The sequence below is a fragment of the Gadus chalcogrammus genome, chromosome 11 (assembly GCF_026213295.1).
Source record: "Gadus chalcogrammus isolate NIFS_2021 chromosome 11, NIFS_Gcha_1.0, whole genome shotgun sequence".
In the NCBI taxonomy this organism is placed as follows: Eukaryota; Metazoa; Chordata; class Actinopteri; order Gadiformes; family Gadidae; genus Gadus; species Gadus chalcogrammus.
Genome location: NC_079422.1, coordinates 5,369,340 through 5,391,532, shown reverse-complemented (window position 1 = coordinate 5,391,532; position 22,193 = coordinate 5,369,340). Strand labels below are relative to the sequence as shown.

Genomic DNA, 22,193 nt, shown 5'->3' with positions numbered 1-22,193 from the left:
TGAGAAAAATGCCAGATATGTGGAAACAATAGAATAAAAAGCAGAACCAAAAACACGGGAGAAAGAAAGTGGCAGGACCGGTTTTCTTAACAAAGACAAGTAGATTTGCTAACGCACAGTGGCTAGAGTTGATACAACCTCACAGTGAAAAACAGTGCCAGGGGAGACCCTTATGGTAAACATACAACCAGAGCTGGGAATGTTCTATTCAGATCCAGAAACCGTGATTAATCTCTTTATGGCTCCACTCTTGACGAGTTGATTGAGGCCAAGAAGAAGGAAATAAAAGCGGGAGAGGGGAAGAGGGTGGGGTTACTACAAAAACAGAAGGTGTAACCTGAACAAACAGCCAGGATCCCGTGAGTCCTCTCCGGTCACCAGAGGAACAAGACAATGCAGAGCTAACCCGGCGCGGCAGACTCTCCATCTAGGCCAGGGGTGCCCAACCTTTTTTGACCCAAGATCTACTTTTCAAGTAGCCAACCTCCCGAGATCTACCAGCAAACCTACCTTCAAGCGGGGGGGGGGGGGGGGGGGGGGGGGGTAGAGAACAATTGTTGACGGGGGGGGGGGGGGGGGGGGGGGGGGGGGGGGTAGAGAACAATTGTTGACTGGGGGGGGGGGGGGGGGGTGGGGGCTTGTATCGTGAACCAACGGACTTCAGTGGGGGTTTCATTCCGTCTGCGCACGGAACCTTCTCAACGATAATCAATAATCTTCCTCCCACTCAGGGTGAAAATGGTAGGTCTTAGTTCTTGTTTCCCCTCAGCCATACCAACGTATAGGAGTGTGTAACTACTGTTGACGGCTTTCAACTGCTGTTAACAGCACATGCGCTACCGCGCGTATATGTCCCGCGCAAATTTAATTTCATTAAAAAAAAATTAAAAAAAAAACATTTTTTTTTTTTTTTTTCTTCACCCCTCGCGATCGACTTGGGATCTGTCGGCGATCTACTGGTAGACCGCGATCGACTGGTTGGGCACCCCTGATCTAGGCACTCAGACGGGGAAATGTGTAAACTAGTGCTGAGTAGCCTGCATGAGAGACCCACTAACAACCAGCACTGGCAGGTGTTAGTCTAGTCCAGAACTAGTCTGAATTAAACTGCTCTCCGGATATATTGAAAATTACACTATCAGAAAACGTAAGGAATAAGGTATGTATCTATTTGTTTTGTTTTTTTCCACACAGTTACGCTGTTGATCATTCCTGAGTATTATCGTAGTATATAATCTGAAAGGTGTTTATAGATGAGATAGGGACATGTATCTTGTCTGTGTGCTTTTGATGCCTTCTTGGCTCAGTTATCTATACACGTAATACATATTAGCGTATGGGCTTATGAATTGTGAATATGTTCATATGTGTGTTTTACTGTATGTTCAGTAATGTTAGCGCTATGGATGTGACACGTTGACAGTGTGCGTGCTTTCCCTCCCGCTTCTAACTTGCAGAGCAGACAGGTTAGGAAGGATTCCAGGTATGACGCAAAGCATAATTAGCTGACAACAGTGACGGGAAGTGATTGCTGCTGTATTTTAGATTTAATACAAAGCTTCCCTTAAAAGCAATAATAAGAGTCAACACCTAAAAGCCGCATTACAATATTGTTTAATAGCATATTGTGATTTCCTAGGAAAATAAAAATAGGTAGGCTAGTACGCTTTCACAAACTCTTCCTCCAAGACAAATAACATAACAAGAGACGGAGACAGCATTTTCTGTATTTTTACAGATACCATCTATGTAGCCTACACCTACATAGATTATATGATTTAAATAAATGGGCAATATTCACTTATGTTGAATGGTGATATGCAAATATATATATATTCTTTTCATCTAATCTAATTTACAATGTTTCAATTGAAGAGGATGTCTTCCTTGTCTGACGCTGACTCCCAATGCGGTCCAGGGGATACCATTTGTGGTACGGATGGGTGCATTCCCACTTCATTTTTTCTTGATTCCCATTGTATTTGGTAATTACAATGTTCTAGTTCCTAGTCTTCCACTGCATGCCTTAGGCCCCGTAGAATACTCTTAATCAAATGCAACCAGATGCAGAGGAGCTCATTGCAATAGCGTTGGCCAACACCACGGATTCAACTCAAGCGTAGCATGGTTCGTGTTTCCCGCTTCCCGCTACAGAGATCCGTGTGTATGAGCAGGAGGTCATCGTGGTGCCCATACTGCTGCTGGCCAGCTTCCTGGTCACGCTGGTCTTTATCCTGCTGCTGCGTTTCTGCCCGGAGAAGGTGGAGCGCATCAAGCCCAAGGCCAAGCAGTCGGCCTACAGACAGCGGGCCAGGCGCACTCTGCAAGGCATTGATGGTGAGTGGGTTGAATAGATGGAGGACGAATGTGTTATTGTCGCACAGAAATCTATGATACATCTCTCTATATGTATATTGTACACATATTGTATATAAATAATGTATACTTATTGTAAGTACCCAAAATGTTAATGTATGTAACAATAAAAAAAATGTATACACTATACATTAAGAATTTATATGATTAAATGTTCTTACATTATACAATTCAATAATGCCCAGTCCTTTTGCTGTGTTGCAAATACTGTAGGCAGTTATATGTTTGTGCAACGGGTGGTGTCGCACCATCTCAGTTTTTGTAGCTGTACTGTCATGCTAATTTCAGTACAAGGGCAACAAACCAACCAAATGGCCTCTCCTCACACCTCCTCTATCGCCCGTCACTCCCTCTCTCTGTCCGCAGCTCCTCCAGGTATCAACGTGCTGGAGAACGAGAGCATAGCGCTGGATGTAGCCAGCTCCTACTCAACCTTCAGCCCACCCAACACCTACACCGGCAGGAGCCTCCTGCACACGGTGGACACCCCGGCTCTGAAAGTGGGCATCCCCCCGCAGACGCACCAGTACCGGCCCAGCTACATCCCCACGGTGCAGCCCCGGGAGCTGCCGCGCCAGAGGCTGCCTGAGACCTTCAACCTGGTGACGGCCCTGCCCACCACCTTCTCCCTGCGCTCGGACACCGCCGTGTCCCTCTACCGCGCCCGCATGGAGAACCGCAACGTGGTGCTGCGCGTGCTCAAAGGTGTGAGAGAGAGAGAGAGAGGAGAGAGAGAGAGAGAGGAGAGAGAGAGAGAGAGAGAGAGAGAGAGAGAGAGAGAGGAGGAGAGAGAGAGGAGGAGAGAGAGAGAGGAGAGAGAGAGGGGGGGAGGGAGAGAGAGAGAGAGAGAGAGAGAGGGAGACAGACAGACAGAGAGAGAGAGAGAGAGAGAGAGAGAGAGAGAGAGAGAGAGAGAGAGAGAGAGAGAGAATGGATTTCATCAGGTATTTGAAACAGAAACTCCTCCAGTTCCTCTCAGCACTGACCAGTATTTTGGTTCAAGTTCTACACAAGGGACTGTATTAAAGTAGTTGTTGTGAAGTTTACTCTGATACTTGTTGCCTGCACACAGAGCTCCCATTCATTGAAACCACTGGCAGTTCTAGAGGAAGGATTTTCTTTTGAGTTATTGTGCGATGTCTACTACTCCTCAATACTGATTTGTCCCATGTTTTCTGTCCGGCTAGACACTGCGGACGCCACTGAAAGACATGCCTTCCTGGGCTTCGCCTCCTTCCTGTCCCAGCTGGGTCCTCACCCCTTCCTCCCAGAGCTTCTGGGTGTGGTGTCTCTGCGGGCGCCGCTGGTCACCGTGGTGGAAGAGTTGGAGAACCGAGACCTGCTCGGGTTCCTCTGGAGATGCAGGCAGACAGTGAGCAGGGGCCTGGGAAGGGGTACTACACTGGGGAGGGGTACTTCACTGGGGAGGGGTGCTACACTGGCTCATTCCCATTTTTGTAGGTGTTTATTGTCATGTTCTCAATGTAGAGAAATAAAAATAGAGCTGCGTGTTTAAATGTTAACCATCTTGTTCTGGAAATGGTCAGAGGGAAGTATGAGGGGTAAAGATCTATTTCTCTTGGGTGGGTTTCTTAGGAAAATGCAGACCCTCCATGTGAGATGACCGAGAGACGAATCCTTACCATGGGCAAACAGGTGGCTTCAGCGCTGGTATGTAAGCCTCTACGATACAGCATCTTCTTACTGGTTGACACTAGCTGGACTTTGCCAGGCTACTTTAAAGTGTTGTGAGTGGCCAGACCCAGGCCAGGTCTGCTGGAAGTCTGTGTAAACGGGAGCGAGGCCAGACGCATATGAAATAAATCATTTCCTTGCAAATTTGTTTGGTTCGCACCCAAGCTTACACCACATATTTGCATTTCAAATCTATGTCATGCAAGGCGACAAAGGTCAAAGTTCAATCCAGCATAGAACCCCACCTGTTCTCAACCCACTCTGTGAAATACAAGTTCCTCCCCTTCCTCCTCCCCTTAATATTTATACTATTGTGAGGTTCCCAAAGAAACGAGGCAAAGCAAAGTTAACCCAGTGTTTTTCATTTGCAAACATCTGAATTTCATAACTATGAATGACCTCTTCAATGTGTGTATTGTTGCCTTCACTAGGAGTTTCTTCATGGCAAAGATCTTCTCCATGGCAATATCCGGGCTCGCAGTGTGTTGGTGAGCCGGGAGCACACGGCCAAGCTCTGGGGCCTGCAGGGAGTACACACCAGGAAGAACCAAGAGGACAATCATAAGGAAGACCCTGGGATAAAGAAGTGGCAGGCCCCCGAGCTATTGACCAAGAAACCCGCCAGTGAAAGCAGTGATGTGTGAGTTCTCACCAAATACATACTAAGGAATAATGCTAAGGAAAATTGTATGCAGGGATGCAGGTCAAGTTTTTGTCATCAGTTTTCTCATCCACTATCAAATACGAATTGATACCGCTCTGACGCTCTCCCTCCTCTCTCTCTCTCCCTCTCTCCTTCTCGCACTAAAGGTGGTCATTTGGCCTCCTCTTGTATGAAATGGCAACACTTGGTAAGTTGAATTCATTTTAAGTTGTAAAAAATCGATCTTGCTCTAGAGCAGGGGTCAGCAACCTTTTCAACATGCAGTGCCAGTTTGAAATTTTCCCGTTAATGAGTGTGCCTTAAGCAACAATATATTAAATATTAAGCTGAATTATGACACAGCGACCAAAATTATTTACAGAAGACCTGGAATCGTATAATGTGTTTTTTGTTGTTGTTATATTTGCAACATGGGATTACAAATTTTAATTACATATGTCCTATTTTAAAACACCACTTTCAGAAACTCATTCAAAAACATATTTGCAATGTGAGAAATGTAAAAAACGAGAATATATGAGAATGTTGGAACCATTCACATCATAACTTTAAGACATGCAAAGCTTTGCAAAACCATGTGAAGGCGATGCATGCAGGCCACTTGCAACAATATTTTAAATATTTTCTTCTCTATTGCTCACAACATAGGTTTAGGCTACATACTATTAATTGATCCCATTTCAGTAACTCATTTAAACATATCTGCACTGGGAAGAAATGCCCAAAACAGAATAAAGTGCAAAAAAAAATCAGCAGTAACGCAAATTATGTGAAAAAAAAAGAAAGTTTATTTTTTTTTAATATATATTTTTTTTAAGTGTGCCAATGATTTTGCTGCCACGTGCCAGTGGTGGCACGTGCCTAGGGTTGCCGACCCCTGCTCTAGAGGATAGATTTGAAATGGCTACCATACATTCTGAATCTATACAAAAACGTAGACATGAGCTATAACACTGTCTTCCTACATTTGTTTCTCCACAGGTGAAGCCCCGTTTGCTGAAATCCCAGTAAAGGAGCTCCTGCAGTTCCACCAAAGAGGAAAAACCTTGAGGAAACCTTCCAACTGCTCTAACACACTGTGGGTTCCCATTAACCTGCCAAATATAATGATCACACCTCACACACACCTGGTGCCAGATCAGCTGCTGATTGCTTTTGAATATTAACTATCATGTTCTCACTATGCCATATTCTCTCACTATCGCTCAGGTATTCGATGATTAAGAGCTGTTGCCAATGGAAGGAACAGGAGAGAACCTCATTGGCTGAATTAAGTCGTAAGCTCCAATCATCAGAGAAGAACGCCAGTGACAAGGTCCTCCGGGGGCCAGAGCCAGTGAACATTGAGCGGTACCTGCAAGAAGCCGGCTACGGGGAAGCCAACAGCTACACTGTATTCTAACACACGTGTTAGAATTGTATGTGTGCCAAAAACACATGAACAATGCACTTTGCTGAGGGAGATGGCCAATGAGCCTACTTTGGAGAGCATGGATCCCAGAGTGCACGTGAGGTCTTATGGGACATAAGAGAACCTGTTCTGCAGCTCTTTTGCCTAATGGTGTTGGAAGTGTCATTTATGGCAGAAGCTATGTCCAGCTTCATTGCATATCACTGTTATTACTATCTTAAAATGTGTTTAAAATGGCTTCAGTCACAGACAAACTTGACCAAATCTTATCTAGCATTGAATCTTTAAGGTGAAATCATTGTATATTTCTGATTTGTTTGCAAAAACGGATGCAATGTATAGCAAATAAATTAATATATACCGGTAGGTAAAATTAATTTTAACACGTCCGTATTTCGTTGAAGTAGGGACAGGAAGAAATTAAAAGAATGTGCAATGTTGAATAGGCCGAACTTTTTGTTACACCCACGTATTACTGTGATTATTTAAGCTCCATACGGGGATCCCAGGTGAGGATATTGTACGCAGGAGTTTTGCACAATGTCTGATGTTATCGTGTTAGGGTTAGCCATGAGTCTAATAGCGCTCACCTGCAGTGAATAACTGAAGACATTTCAGCATTAGGTTGAACAGGCATTGTTTATTGGTTTATTACTGCATACAGGTCGACAGGGCGCTTGGGGTCCGTCCTCCACAGAGGAGACCACCACACCTCTATTCAGGTAGTTAGGTCAGTTAAAGCTGCTAAAACTCACTACATAAAACATCCATGTAAAACTGCCCTGGAAAAATAGAACTTTGATCATAGTACAAAATGAACAATAATAAACAGACAAGGTATAAAAGTGTTTTATAACGGTACAATAAAAAACAACAACTAAAAGAACAGACTCAAAATGTGTTTCACTGTATGTACGGAGCCTGGTTTCATGTTTTAAAGATATACTCTTTTGCTTAAAAAAAAAAAGGAACATTGTCAAAGAAATGGAATGAATGAATATGGAGTTTGACCCTCCAGCTCACCACTCCAGTTAAAGCACCCTCACTTAAGAGTTTAAAAGGCAACAGTCCTGTTTCTTATAATGCAACAGACTTACTCAACCTAGCAAGCAGAACTAATTTGCTAGCACAATTAGCTCTGAATGCAGTCAGTCACACAGAGATTATACTCCTGCTACAGTTGCTACATACATTGACGGAGACATCCCACTCACTGTTTCTCTCTAACGGACATAATGTAACTTTTAAGCCTATAGGGCCAGCGCGGTTAACACATAATATGTTTCACATTCAATTTTCTACCAAGACAAAGCCAGGGCACTTATTCCTAAACCTTCTCCTTCCACACGCCCCACAATGAAAGCCAAAGAGCAGAACCATCAGTGTATGTCTTTTGTGTTAATCATGGTCCACTGTTATGATTTGATCATCATCCCGCAACCACTCGCTGCAGTCTGAAGCCCTGGTTCAGACCCCAGTTATGTGATTCCATGTCAACCCCAGACCCCCTCCGGTCTGCTCCAGTCATGCTGATAGCGTCTGAGCAGCACAGACCTCAGTCTCGTAGGCTGTTGATCGAGGCGCAGATCTTGAGGGCGGGGCCCAGCTTGATGTTCATGGTGGATATCAGATGATCTTCTCTGAGCAGCATCAGGGCCTGGCCGTCTATCTCCTGGGAGAGAAACTGGCTGGCCAGCTCCTCACAGCCTTTGTTTAGAGAGAAGGAGGGACACACGGTAAATACACAAGATCAATGAGCAAACCAACCACTGCACAAACAGGCCACACCACATTCTTTAGGGAGGCTACGGACCTTGCAGTGACGAGATGAACCTGCAGACTTCTGCCACGCCCCAGTTGGCGGGGCTCCCGGGGGAGGCGTTTGAGGCATCCATCGCGTGGCTGCTCGGGGCCAAGCTGTCCGACTGCGGGACGCTGTGGGCGGGCCTTGGACAGGACAGGGAGGAGCTTGGGGAAAGCGAGGGAGAAAACTCTTCGTCCTCCTCATCTTCTCCGTCGCTGGACTGCTCTTCCGAGTGACTGGACTCTGACTGACACTGTGACGGAAGGAGATTTGTAAATAGTAACTAAACATACAACATTGGGTCTGGTGAGGCAAAGCCTACTGTGGTTTAACTGGTTCAAACTGGTAGTGTCATATGAATAACATCACTTACTTATCATTCAAACTATGGCTGTGAAGGCCGGATTCAAAGAGAGCAAGGCTATTTGGAAGAACCCTTGCAAAAAGAGGGTGGAATTACTTTTTGGGACTATTTATGGGAAAAAGATTAATTCATGAGTCTTGAATAAATTTGAAATAGGCAAAACCCAGCCATATTGCTCTGGATTTCTCATAGTGTGCCTCCAGTTACTGAAATCACATCAGTCAAAGTCCTACTAACTGGGCTGATTATTAATCCTCTGCAAACCTGCCTCCGTAATATAACGTGCAAGTAAGTAGTAGGAATGAGATTTTATTAGCTTTATTCGGAGAACGGAGCACACTATAACCATGTTATACTGTACGTATTATTCTACGAAGGAATGCGTGTTAGAGAAAATAAGCCCACAAATCCTATTTCATCAGGATGTGCATCTGCAAGTACCAAAATCAAAGCACTCGCACGATGGTACTTGCCAATACACTTTACTTATAAAAGTACTCTTATCACAATAGTGATAGTTCTGCATATTTCACCCGGGAACACTCCTTAAAATGCACAATGGAAGCGCTAACCTTCACTTGGATGGAAAGGAATCACCAGTTTTAATGAAACCAACAAGGAAAAACAAATAAATATAAATTAATCAGTATTTACTATGTGTAGTAGTGTGTACAACATGATGACTGAAAATTCAACATAAAGAAAAGCACCAGTCCTTGCTTGGTAAAACATCAGTGCAACAGTAATGGCACAGTATAATAATAGTCAGAAGAAAACAACCACCCCGTGAAACACGGGTGAGTATGCTGGCGTTGTTGAACCTGACTGCGACACCATCCGCACACAACCGAAACACAACACCTTCAGCTGTCCAGACACATCACCACGGTTACTTGAGAAATTAGGTACTGTTTCAGTACGTAAAAGGACATGTCAAGAGGTGAAAGAGGCCTAACCAGGTCGACTGCACGATATGTTGTTAAATACAACGTTATGTTTCGGGACACCTATTTGACCATTTAACGTTTCCATAAATGTCTTTGATTCTGTAACAGTGAAGAAGTTCTGGCTCTGTGCTTGGAAGCGCAGATGATTGGTAGATCAGTTGCTGGGGCACCCTGGACCAGCGGTAATGAGAGGCTTTTTATAGGGTACATGAGAGCCATTTTGGAAGACAGAAACTATTAATAACAAAACAATTTAGGGATTCTGCAATCGGCATAATGTTTGAATCCATTTTCTGACAATATCTTTTACATAAGCTTCGGCTGCGACTTGCATAATTTACATTCAGATCTGAGATCACTGCACACAGGTGAATCGCGACATCCCACTCTTTCAGTTTCATGCTGACCACTAGTTTTCATAAGTAAGAGTTGCTTTGGGGAGCTTCTTGACTAAATCCCTCAAGGTGTACCTGCGGTTTGCAGACGTCACCATGGATTGATTGATTAGCCTGATGTTTGGTCACACAACACGGACAAAGTCTGTTTCTTAGCGCGACCTCTATAGGAGTCTATAAACAGGACCCACCTTAACAGGTAAATGTTTGCCTGATATCTTTGCAGAGGCGATCTCTGAGCTGCTCCTCCGGGGAGGGCCCCTCCGTCGGGCGGAGGTCTCCAGGTGAGGAGGAGGCGGCGGCTGAAGGGGGCTGGCCCCTGGACCAGAGCGCCCCCTGCTGATGCGGAAGTGCTGGCTGCAGCTGACGTTGTACCTGGAGGGGGTCACACACCAGAGTCTTTAGGCCATACCACAATGGTATGCATTGAACACTGTACCAAACGTCCTGATTGTCACAGAGTATGTGATTGTGTGACTGTAAGGGCTACGTCTGCTTTCTAAACAAGCTCGATTATAGTGTGCATTTGAACATACGTTTGAAACAACAACATGATGTACCAATATACGTGTTTAAAATATAGCGTATGGTTGGGATGAACCATACCTCTTTGCACAGGTCTTTGAACAGAATCTCTTTGATCCTCTGAACTGACCGGCTGGAGCAAGGCTCTGGCAGTACTCACACTTCAACACTAGGGAGAACCCAACAGAACAGTGTTACAGTATTATTACATCATATTAAGTTAACAGACTGTGTTGAAGGGCTGAACGATTTCAAACTGAAATAACAACCTTTACTTGCAGATCCATTCTCTGAGCGCCCAACCAAGGCAAACTCTCTGTCCTTCATGAGCCCTGCCACCTACCGAACAAAATAACAACGTCAAATAGCCATCATAGACGAGGTCATTAATGGAGATGGATACATGACAATGTCATTGGCTTGTTATGATAACATGGCGGTACTTACGGGGAAGGGTTCAGCACCCTCCTGGATTACAAAGCCCTCTATGAGGTGAGTGAGAACTTGGGGTTTGACCACGGCCTGGGGCAGAGGAGCTCTGTCCTTGTCCCCGAGCCCTGCCCTCGATAAGGGCAGCAGTAGGGACAGCAGAGGGGGAGACGAGAAGGCTGGGATGGCAGACGGAGCTGGTCAAAAACAAGAACAAGGAACATTCACATTTCACTAATTGTATTTGCCATATCAAGCTAAAAATGATTAAGTGTATGTGGTGTGTGCGTTGTGGAGAGGGCAGCTGTAGTACCAGTGTCCTTAGCAGGGGCCGGGGACAGCGGAGGAGCCCCCTCTCTCATCGAGGCGCAGTCGGACAGCTCTGTGGCATCTGAGTCAGACTTCCTTTTCAAGGAGCCGACGGCAGGCTTTGTCTAACAGCAGGAGACAATACACATTATAGCTCCTTGTTCCCCTCAAGGCGGTTCTCCCCTTCACCAGAGCCCCTAAAGGAAAAAAAAAGGTGATGAACGTTACCATGCCACGGCCCCGCTGTGGGTAGTCCCGCCGGTCGTGTTCTCCGGAGCCGTGTTCCCTCGGTTCTGGGCCACGGCCAGGGCCTGTGTGTTCCCCGCAGAGCCGGGTCGGGCTCCCACCAGCTGGACTGGAATATGGGGAGGGTGGTGTCCCACGGGGGTGGCCTGGCTGTGGGTGGGAAGGGCAGGGAGAATGGCCGTCGGGTGTCGAGGGGGCATTTGGACTGGTAGGCGGTGTCCCTGAGTGGTTTTGGGCTGGATGGGTACGGGGCCTTTGTCCACTGGGACGTTAGTCTGCTGTAATGGCTGCACTACCAGTGTCTGGGCGTTGATGCTGGCCTTAGTGGTGACAGAGCCAAGCGAATAGCCCTGTGTGGAGGTAGAAACACTCGAGGTGGGGACCAAGATGTGCGTCACCGTGGCAGAGGGGGTAACCGTGGTTACTGCTCTTGCCTGGCAAAGAGCAGAGGGGGAGAGGAGGAGCTGGGACAAGGGTAAGGCAGCGGAGGATGTCGAGGAAGGAGCAACAGATACAGCAGGGTTAATGTTGGCCTGGCCATCGGGCTTTGTCCCCGCACAAGTGGCGGTAGCTTGCTGGGGATAGGTGGATATCTGCTTGGTCAGTTGCTGCGGCTGTGGCTGTACTTGCTGCTGCTGGGCTGTCTGTGGGAAAGGCTGCTGTTGCTGTTGTTGGCCAAATGAGAAGTTGGCAGCATCCTTCCTGTCTGGAAACTCAGACTTCACTGCCATCCCTCTGGGGGCTGAGGCACAGTGGAGCGCCAGGTTCTGCACCTGGAGGAACAGGATTGCTAACTGATGATGGTTCTAAAAATGAGGGTTCAACCAACCATGCAAATCATAAAAAGTATCTGGCCCAGGTAGGCGGAGTTCCCTACGCGTTCAACCAGTTTTATAATAATGACCGCCCACCGGGAATATCCTGGCATCAATCTGACTGTAGAATCTATAGGATAGCTATTCACGCTCTGGATAAGGGATGTGACACAGTGAACTTAAGTCTAGAAATGTAAACTGAACTGCCAGGGACAGGGCTTCCAGGCAGAAGCGTCGGGCAGCAGAACTACTCTCTAAAGAGCCATTGTTTGATCATTATTTCTGGACAATCAGCCAATTACAAAGTACACTGCCCTGCCCTAAACAATTTCCTAATTAAAACTAGGAATTCAGGGCGTCCCCAGATCTTTTCAATGTGTGGTCACAGGATCAGATACAGATCACAAAATGAAATATATATAAATAGGATTTTCCTTATGAAAATCATTAGTCATAGACTATATGGATAATATACACACAGCAAAGATATAGAGATCCCATGGCATGAAAATGTCCCTTTCTGAGGTTTTCTATCATAAATATGAGTTCCCCTAGCCTACCTACTCCCCCAGTATCTAGAATTTTTGTTGGGCGTAAAGCGAGCACTAGGTCACTAGTCACACTGCTCCGCCTTTGAAAAAAACAAGGCGCCGTTTTGGAATTTTCCCTGAATGTCATCATAAGGGGAGATGCCACCTCCCCTTTCTCTGCCTTGTCAGCCCACCAATGAGATACGACTGTGCGAGCGCCGCGTGTGCGTGCGTGATTACACACACTCTAATGCAAGTGTTAAGTCTTTGCTATTTGGATAACCGTTCTGCAGTTGGTGTTACAGCGCATTACACGTTAGACTCGTCTCTGGTATTTCTACAACGAGACTCGTAGTGGAGGTTATCTCAGCCATGGTTGAGAAGAAATTGGGGGAAAGGAACTTTGGCTTGGACTCCCTGAAGTACATGAACCACGACATGGAGCAGAAAGGGATTGTTGCCCGCGAATGTCTCCCACGTGAGCCCCGCTTCCCGCTGCCTAGGGACCACCCCCTCGGCGCTGCCCGCTGAAGGAGGCGGTGGTGCTTAAGCGCTGACCGCTGCCGAGGCGGTGGTCCCTCGGCAGTGAGCCTCCGGCGGGAGACAACCGCGGGCAACAATCCCTTTCTCCTCCATGTCGTGGTTCAGTCCTTTTCGGATTGATGTAGACGTGGAAGAACCAGAGACGTCGGAGAACCCGACGCAGTCGTTTTTGATTCATAATATCGTCTGGAGGCGCACACAGCTTTTGGACGTGATAATATGTATTATATGATATAGATATCTATGTATTATATGATATCATTTAGATATAGAGCTCCTGGACTGTAACGTAAGTGTTGTACACTTTTTTGTTATTTGGAAAACCGTTCGGCTGTTGGTGTTATGGCACATAACACGTCAGACTCTCGTCTCCGGTATTTCCACAACGAGACTCGTAGTGGAGGTTATCTCAGCCATGGTTGAAAAAGGAATTGGGGAAAAAGGAACTTTGGCTTTGACTCCCTGAAGTACATGAACCACGACATGGAGAAGAAAGGGATTGTTGCCCGCAAATTTCTCCCGCTTGAGCCCCGCTTCCCGCTGCCGAGGGACCACCGCCTCGGCGATGCCCGCTGCAGGAGGCGGTGTCTCCCGGGAGCGAGGCTCCGGCGGGAGACAATCCCTTTCTCCTCCATGTCGTGGTTCAGTCTACTTCGGATTGATTTGGACGTGGAAGAATCAGATACGTCGGAGAACAGTCATTTGAAATTCATTATATCGTCTGGAGGCTCACACAGCTTTTGGCCGTGATAATATATATTATATGATATAGATATCTATGTATGATATGATATTATTTAGATATAGAGCTCCAGGACTCCCGCCGGAGCACCTGGAGTGTTCTAGAATATTTCCAGAACACGGCCAAAGGCTGTGTGTGCCTCGCCATTGCGATACATCCACTGTAAACAAAGCGAATGGTACTGTGGCCGCAAGCTGCTCAGGGCCACACCCCCACCCTCCTCCTTGACCCGCCTCTCTCCACCTCATTTGCATTAAAGCTACAGACACCGAAACAGCTCGTTTGGGGAAAGCTCAATGTGCGACTGGCTCGTAGTGGCTGTAATTCTGCACCACGGCTGAATTTCGGGAACGTCTTCAAATACTGTGTTTGGGGCCCACTAATATCTATATTAAAGCATCCATAAAGTAGCATGCCATGGGACCTTTAATCAAACATAAGATCCAATGTTACAGTATCCCCTGTGATACACTATGCACGTACTAATATTCATAGAAAGAAAAAAGGAGGGCTAACGTGAAGAGGCGGCTGTCCTTATCCTACTAAGCTTAGCATAACAAATAATGACAGACGGCAACATACGCGTGTATGCTAAATGGGAGATGCTTGTATTTGTAGCACATTTTTTGCTTCCTGTGAACACTTTACAGGCTGCAGGTTTTGTATATTATGATTTTAAGTAGTAAAACAAGTCGGCGATAGCCTATGGTTCATTATTAATGGCATTTAATTAGAGAGTGGAGAAATAGACAAGTTGGAACTGTATCATTTGGACGAATAAATTGAGCCATAACTAGAATTAAAATATTAAATATAAATAACCAGTGTGCAAGGAAGCGCATACTATATTTGCGTAACCCACCGACTCTTTGTGACGTCGGTGCTCATAAGAGGAGGGCCGTCTACGGCTTCACTCAGGAGCTCAGACCGGGGGTCCAGCTACTGCGGACAGCGCTGGTATAAGGTCTCGGTTTTAAGAAACCCTTTGCTTCACATTGTGGGAACAATGTTGACATTAAAAATCTGTCGCTGGCAACGTTTGGCTTCACGTAAAGCTTCGGTTACTCCGTTTAGAGAGTTTGAGAGTCGCTCTCGCACATCTTCCAATAAAGCGGCGGAGCACTAAGTTAGTTTCACCTGAAGCAGAAGGAATTAACGGGAAGCATCCATGTCCTATCAGGTCATTGATACTGCAGTCATTTAAACTGACATGGGGATGGGTGAAGAACAAAGTCTTGGTCTACTATTTTTAGCGCAGACCTACATAATGTTTTTTAGAAAAAAACACTGGAAGAATGAAGCCTGATGAGATGCAGGCTGATTATTGCACCCTACAACCGACAAACAACAGTTTCAATGGTTAAGTGAAGCGTACCACAACATAGGACATAGGGCCTGATTCCGAAGTGAGCATTGGTATTCTATATCACTGGAGACAGTTTAACACATTTCATTCAGTCCTTCTAGTTGCAGAGTTCGCTCGTGCTAGGCTAGCGCAAGTCAACGGGCAATGCTAGCCTGCTATTAAAAACAGTCGTACCCACTCCACAGTACACCCGAGGTAAATCAATTATAACGACAGACTATACATCTAAATGTCTGTTTATAGAATAATGTTAGAAATAAAACCAACCTTGCATTGCATTGCATTTTGAGGGAATTGCGGGGTCTCAGCAGCAGTGTTTATATTCCTGTACGTAGGCTACGGCAGCGGCGGACTGATACCTAGGTTACCTGCCGCCGTCATTGATACAAACGCAGAGTACAGTGAACGAAGGAATTCTACAAGCATATTAAATTAACAAGATATGCCCACGTTTGGAGGAGTTAGCGATGCATCTGCTTTTGAAGACGATTATGAGGAATTTGTTGTATCCAACGAACCGAACGAATGTACGAGCCGGTGTTTTGATGTCAAAGCCAGCAGCAACAAGCCACAGTTGAGTCCTTTCTGGATCTCGCACTGGAAATTGGTGGAAACTTTGTGGTGCCCATCTGTACCGTTTATTTCTACAATTTCTAAAAGCACACTGAACCTTCATGTTGCCTAGTCGTTCAATTGCGCTTCTGTCCCACGCTTCTCAGTTTACGTTCTTCTGTCGTGATTCGGTTACAAACCTAACCAGCGCATAGTAGAATTCCGCTTCTGCTGAGAAAGTAGTCCCTCGATGATTCATGCGATGCATGGTTAGTTTTATTTCTAACATTATTCTATCAACACAGACATTTAAATCTATAGTCTGGCGTTATAATAGATTTACCTCGGGTGTACTGTGGAGTGGGTAAGACTGTTTTTAATAGCAGGCTAGCATTGCCCGTTGACTTGCGCTAGCCTAGCACGAGCGAACTCTGCAACTAGAAGGACTGAATGAAATGTGTTGAAAACTGTCTCCAGTGATATAGAATACCAATGCTCACTTCGGAATCAGGCCCTATGTCCAAAATTCCGAACTACCCCTTTAAATCAAAATATCATTTAAATCACTACTTACATACCCACATATTGAGTTGGATAATGTTCTTTTAAAATCCCAATTCATCAAAATACATTATTTCTCTAACAATTGTGCAATTTTCTCACCTGATCATGTTCTGAAGGAGTGCTAGGAAAGGTAGACTTGTTTTCCTGCTGCTGCTGCTGCTGCTGATGTTGTGGCTGCTGCTGGGTCACTGTGGCCACAGCTGCTGTGGCTGTACCACCAGGCATGAATATCAGCTGGGAGGCAAGCGGGGCTCTCAGGGAGCGGTTCACCTAAGGAATCAATGATGACATATTAGTCTCGTTCAGAAGTGGCAGAGCATGATCTCATGTGCTTTGAGCAATGATTAAAAGGACCGTTTGGGCACAAAGACCACCATATAAGCAAAGATGTGGGGAACGGTATCGTGACATTAATTGCGTTTAATAATCATTTGAATTCCCAATATAGTTGATAGCTTATTTAGTGGTAAGAATAAGCAAGCAATGGATTAAATCTGAATACAATTTTGAATGAAGAAGTATAATTTGTTAAATTCCTTTTAAAGAAACGCAACATCTGATATTGCTATACACATCAACTACTGAATGAGTGTGTTAGATTAAGCTAAAACTAATACGCTATAGTCAAAGAACAATGTTGACTTTAACTTACTCTGAGATACATCTGTCCCTGTCCGGCAGAGTTCCCGCCCAACAATACAGATTGGTTAAGAGCAGTGGTTGTCGCACAGGAGGCCGGACCAAGGGGGCGGGGATTAGTCACAGTCCCTCCTCCAGAAGTGGTGCTCAGGTTGACCTGAAAAGGAACCATAAAATCATAGATTCAACAATCAAAACAGCTGTTGTGCCCTCGCTTTAACAAAAGGAAAATATGTGCCATAAGACTTACAGTGGTGGTGGCAACACTGTTATTGGAAGAGTTTGATTGCCGACTCGCTGCAAGCGTTGCCTAATGGGAAAGATAAGTGACCACACATATTAATAAATTCCAAGGTTTTATGTTTAATATCTCATGCGTGTACAGGGTGCTACCTGTTGCACAGCAGCCAGGTTATGGAGCTGGACACTGTTGATTTGCTGCTGCTGAAGCATCAGCTGCTGGAAGTACTGAGCAGCATTTGGCTGCCTCTGAAGTGCCTGGAGAGCCTTGGTCAACAAGTTGCACATATAATGGACAGGTCAACATGGGTTTTTCATTCATCTTACTTTGAAGCAAAACAATCCGTATTCCTGCAATATTTACAAGTACAGGTATGCATTTGTATGTAATGCAGGCACCCAAACAAAGACATACCTGTACAGCCTGTCTCTCATACAGAGACATGTGTGCTATCTGGGATGGGCGGGAGTTTCCCCCTGTCTGAGCATTTCCATTGGTGGAACTCGTGTTTTGATCCTCACCTGCATCCATGCTGGAAATAATACATGGTATTAAATAATGTTTTCTCAATATACTAGATAATGAATACCTGGATGCAGACAATTATAGTATAGTATGCACCAATAAGTCTGCCATGGTTGAGAGTAAGACAACTACACTAGTCAATAGCCCACGACGAGATTGGCAACAGTACACGTTACAGATTGACACAAGAATCGCAGAACCAATAGATGGTGGTATAAGCGGCAGGCTGCCGACTGGCTGTCAACGTGATAGATGAATGCGAGGGAAGGAGCAACAGGAAGACAGAAAAAACAAGTGTGGGGCTACCAGGTTATGGCTAACAACACTGGCGAGTATGTAATCCCAAACAACACTGTGTGCATCCATTACAAATGCCATTTAACAACTTAAACGATTTTAGAAAAATAAACGAGTGCATGCATTTACCGCACAATGGTCAGTCAAATTCAGGGAAAACCAAAGTGTATGGTGGTGACCAAAACGTTTTGTCTGGCTAGCGTTACAGACCAGCGGAGCTAGCGAGCAAACTTGATGCACAACCTTCTGCATCCCCCTCAATGTTACCAGTGACTTTCAGTGGTACACAATATTACCTGGCTAATATAGGTTTGTCCTTTGTTTTGTTACGATGAAAAAGTTAGGTACATCCCTTAATATGAGTCGATGTCCATAAACCCTTAGCTTCTCCGCTGAGATCCCGCCCCTGACCGTTCCCTTTCCGGTGGCTCCGCGGTCGCTACCACTTCCACATGGACATGGGAATGTTTTCATCCCAGGAAAAGTACAAGTTTTCCAATGTCCAATTGGGTTGGGTTTATAATTAATTTAACATACGTGAGGACCACTTCAACGTATTTGTGTGTCAACAATGCAAACTTTTAATTAAATAATGTATCGGGCTAGGCTGCTACAGATGATGGGTTCCCCAAGGAAAGTGGAACCCAACGTTATAAAACCAAGCGACAAAAGATGAGAAATACTAAAAATAGTTATAAAGTTAAACTTGTGTGGCCCGATGTCCCACATTTTCTACCTAGAGCTTTCAGTGAAGGTGCCAGCCAGAGTAGCCAATAATAACATGACTTGAATAAAAACTATGTGGATATACACGGCTGATCATAGAAATGCAGACATCTATGGCAGAATGCAATGTATTCGAATGAATGCATTAACTACGTTAATATTTGAATTTATTGCTGCACATCCTGTTTAATAATGCATTTTTTTCATGTGTGCATTCTTTTCTTATGTCGTTTTGCACAGTTTGATGCATAATTATTATTAAACAGGATTCATTTCATGTTTAATGTCTTCAATCTTGTGTAGCGGTTGAGCGGAATGAGCCGATGTGATCCCATGGTTACAATTTACATTTTCACAGAATGAACACTGGTAAGTTTCTTTAAAAACACAAAAAAAACATCACGTCATATATAGGGAGCGCACCAGAGAATGGCGGCAGCCAATCAAAACCTTTCCTCCGCTGCCGGAAAATGTGTTGTTTACATTTTCCAAGATGGCGGCGGGAATGTACCTGGAACATTATTTAGACAGTAAGCATTAAATAGTTATTTGTGGATGGGAAGGGATTTCATACCCCATAATTCAACGCTGTCTCGTTGTTGAGAATGTAATAGGCCCGATCATCAATGCCTGAATCTTGAATCAAACGCAGTAGTGTCCGGCGACCCATCGCGATTATGGCTTTTGGGCACAGTCTATTTACTGGAATTTTTATTCTCCCAATTATAGATGCATTTAGGAAACACCACGTAAACATATAAACTAGCTTTTAGCTATTTAACTCCTTCTTGGTTTCAACTGGTGATCTTTGTTCTTATTTTTGCTGTGATTTATTGTTTGTACATTTGATTCTTCCAACTCCCCCATCTGATCCCGCGGCAGACGTCGTCTTTGGTGGTTTACGATTGCAATTGTAATTTATATAAATGCCTATTGCCCGATTCAGATTTATTAGAAGGCCTGTAACTTAATGTTGTCCCTTCTTTTACAACCCCAGGCATAGAGAATTTGCCATTCGAATTGCAGAGAAACTTCAATTTGATGCGGGACCTAGACCAACGGACAGAAGGTATGGTTGATACATAGCTAATACACTAGAGTGGGTTTCGTATTCACGACTATGTAGTGCTTCATACAATTTAACCTCAACTGCGAGAATGAAACATTCGTTTGAAGAAAACAAAAGTTGATTTGTAGCATTATAATCCAGGTTATAACCCTTGACGTTTACTAGATTAACATGTTATGTTAACGGTGTGTATGTCTTAAATGGAATGGCATTACAATTCAGTCCAAGTACTCTTTCACTCTTTGCCATTCTGCTTTGATCCACAGATCTTAAAGGACAGATAGACTCCCTGGCCAAGGAGTACACTTCCAATGCCAGGACTCTTTCTTCGGAGCAAAAGCTCTCCATTCTGAGACAGATTCAGCAGTCATACAGTAAATGCAAAGAGTTTGGTGATGATAAGGTGCAGCTGGCAATGCAGACATATGAGATGGTGAGTACAAGTTAGTGCCATAACATACAGACATACTGCAGGCAACATACTATAAGGTTCCACCAAAAAACTGAGTTTTCTTTTCAATTGATTTATTAAGGTTGACAAGCACATCCGGCGGCTGGATACAGACCTGGCCCGTTTCGAAGCGGACCTGAAGGAGAAACAGATTGAGAGCACTGACTATGACTCTACCTCCAGTAAGGGAAAAAAAAGTAAGGGTTTCTCCATGATAGAACCCTTCAAAACTGACCACAAATGTAAACATTAGTCTTCGATAACTCACTCCCATTAGTTTGGTAATGTATATTTGAGGCGGAGGTCCAACCCAACCTAATCACTTCCTTTATGTGTAAGACAGTACTATCAAGCCATACTTTCTAACTTTCTATGGTATGAGGAGATTAAATCAACAATCATGGCAAATCGTTTCTCATTAAGCCAATGTTGAAATCCAAGGTCTGTTTTGGTACCTGATCGTCTGCCTTGTTGTTTGGACTTTCAGCTGACGCTAGGCAAAAGGAGAAGAAGATGGCTAAAACTAGGTCTAAAGTGAAGAGCTCGGATGAGGATGGCAGTCCCAAGAGTGCACAGAAGAAAGTCAAACTCCTCCAACCGTGCGTATAATCTTGAATAAGTCTTCTTCGCCTACTGCTCCAGCCAATGTCTTCATTCATCATGGTTATTATTGTAGTCCTGTTATTCAAGTACTTAAGATATTGTGTATTCTCACAAGATAAGATTCAAGTCTCAATGATCCACCACTGTTGTTTTATTCACCAGAGGAGAGTTCAATGCTCCAGCTTCCAACTTTGGCAACGTGCATCCTTCAGATGTGTTGGACATGCCTGTGGACCCCAACGAGCCCACCTACTGCCTGTGCCACCAGGTCTCCTATGGGGAGATGATTGGCTGTGACAACACTGACGTAAGTCTCATGCACAATTCTTGGCTTGACACCCATCGTGGAAATAGTAATCGTAAATATATGTATGTATACAATACAAATTATTTAAACCTTCTTTATATAATTACTAGGCAATTGAACAGGGATTTGTACACATTCTTCTTGGACCAAGAGATGTCTCCCTTCCTCTCTCTTATTGAAAGGTGTACGGGGTTGAAAGCATAGTTTGCATTTTCATTGCCACGAAATTGGTCTTAGGCCATGCCAATCAACTGACTTCTTTGTTGTGCAGATTTTTTTAACTGCCTTGCAGACAGGTCCCCTTCACCCATAGACTAGAACATTGCAAATTAATTTAGTTTCTCCCGTCACGGCTGATTTAAGCCATGGCCAATCCTAAACTCTCAACAATGGTCACTCCCCCTCACCTTTGTTTCTTTTGTTGTTACTGCCCACAGTGTGAACGTTACCCTATGAGAATCATGTACACCCATTGTTTCATTGAATTTTTGCTTGCTAAATTGCTGCCTCTATCTTCTCATGATCATGCTCTAAGGGTGTTGTAGGTAAGATTAGAGAGCACATTTAATTTGAGGATGGCTGGTCCATTTCTAATGAATTACATTCAGATAATAGCTCTTAAATCGTACCTACAAAACCAAACCACCGTTTCCCTGCTGTCCTTAACCCTACCTGCTCCTTAATTTCCTCTTCCCCTCTTATTTCACTGCGAGACTTCTTAATTTAAGCGTCTCATTCAATAACTATTTATAATAATGGTAGTCCAGTTGATGAAATTAAAGCCATGACCCCAGATTTTATTTTGCTTGACATTTGTCTTGATGATTCCAGTGTTCTATCGAGTGGTTCCATTTCGCTTGTGTGGGTCTGACAACCAAACCACGTGGGAAATGGTAAGAAGGCCTCACCTGAAAGAGATGCTGTTCACTCAACAGTTTCATATTTTAACTAAAAGTGTAATTGATTCCCAAATGAACAAGACGAACACCAGTTTGACACATAGTTATTGTTTTATTCCACATAGGTACTGTCCACGCTGCTCTCAAGACCGAAAGAGA

General features: G+C 44.5%; 3 protein-coding genes across 6 annotated transcripts in view; 2 read left to right on the top strand and 1 right to left on the bottom strand.

Moving 5' to 3' along the window:
• The first annotated feature begins 658 nt into the window (after positions 1 to 658).
• styk1b (serine/threonine/tyrosine kinase 1b) lies at positions 659 to 7,168 on the top strand. The gene is made up of 11 exons (XM_056603140.1): positions 659 to 741; positions 964 to 1,159; positions 1,876 to 1,933; positions 2,155 to 2,337; positions 2,743 to 3,081; positions 3,564 to 3,748; positions 3,973 to 4,047; positions 4,503 to 4,711; positions 4,882 to 4,922; positions 5,717 to 5,813; positions 5,945 to 7,168. Exons 3-11 carry the CDS (start codon positions 1,879 to 1,881, stop codon positions 6,135 to 6,137), a joined length of 1,377 nt encoding a protein of 458 aa, XP_056459115.1. The 5' UTR covers positions 659 to 741; positions 964 to 1,159; positions 1,876 to 1,878; the 3' UTR covers positions 6,138 to 7,168.
• phc1 (polyhomeotic homolog 1) lies at positions 6,536 to 18,390 on the bottom strand. The gene is made up of 14 exons (XM_056603147.1): positions 18,276 to 18,390; positions 17,572 to 17,689; positions 17,310 to 17,423; positions 17,167 to 17,226; positions 16,930 to 17,073; positions 16,377 to 16,547; positions 11,153 to 11,938; positions 10,924 to 11,044; positions 10,629 to 10,807; positions 10,451 to 10,520; positions 10,263 to 10,350; positions 9,848 to 10,031; positions 7,960 to 8,203; positions 6,536 to 7,853 (listed from the first exon to the last, which is right to left on the bottom strand). Exons 2-14 carry the CDS (start codon positions 17,686 to 17,688, stop codon positions 7,702 to 7,704), a joined length of 2,430 nt encoding a protein of 809 aa, XP_056459122.1. The 5' UTR covers position 17,689; positions 18,276 to 18,390; the 3' UTR covers positions 6,536 to 7,701.
• A 659-nt stretch (positions 18,391 to 19,049) lies between these two features.
• ing4 (inhibitor of growth family, member 4) overlaps positions 19,050 to 22,193 on the top strand; it is a 3,828-nt gene continuing 684 nt past the window's right edge. The window contains exons 1-8 of one of the 4 annotated variants that reach the window (XM_056603143.1): positions 19,050 to 19,074; positions 19,703 to 19,774; positions 20,041 to 20,207; positions 20,308 to 20,422; positions 20,713 to 20,824; positions 20,991 to 21,135; positions 21,967 to 22,028; positions 22,160 to 22,193. The exon at positions 22,160 to 22,193 is cut by the window's right edge and continues 681 nt beyond it. In XM_056603143.1, the coding sequence (XP_056459118.1) occupies positions 19,065 to 19,074; positions 19,703 to 19,774; positions 20,041 to 20,207; positions 20,308 to 20,422; positions 20,713 to 20,824; positions 20,991 to 21,135; positions 21,967 to 22,028; positions 22,160 to 22,193 (717 nt within the window). In that variant the 5' untranslated portion in view covers positions 19,050 to 19,064. The other 3 variants (XM_056603141.1, XM_056603142.1, XM_056603144.1) reach the window with 3 other exon arrangements.

Excerpts from the sequence above, each read along its gene's own strand:
- styk1b (XM_056603140.1), top strand. The coding sequence starts at position 1,879 with ATGTCTTCCTTGTCTGACGCTGACTCCCAATGCGGTCCAGGGGATACC. Across the intron at positions 2,338-2,742 it reads CACTCTGCAAGGCATTGATG|CTCCTCCAGGTATCAACGTG; the intron begins GTGAGTGGGTTG and ends CTCTGTCCGCAG. Across the intron at positions 4,923-5,716 it reads GTATGAAATGGCAACACTTG|GTGAAGCCCCGTTTGCTGAA; the intron begins GTAAGTTGAATT and ends GTTTCTCCACAG.
- phc1 (XM_056603147.1), bottom strand. The coding sequence starts at position 17,688 with ATGGATGCAGGTGAGGATCAAAACACGAGTTCCACCAATGGAAATGCT. Across the intron at positions 17,424-17,571 it reads ATGAGAGACAGGCTGTACAG|GCTCTCCAGGCACTTCAGAG; the intron begins GTATGTCTTTGT and ends TTGTTGACCAAG. Across the intron at positions 10,351-10,450 it reads GAATGGATCTGCAAGTAAAG|TGTTGAAGTGTGAGTACTGC; the intron begins GTTGTTATTTCA and ends GGTTCTCCCTAG.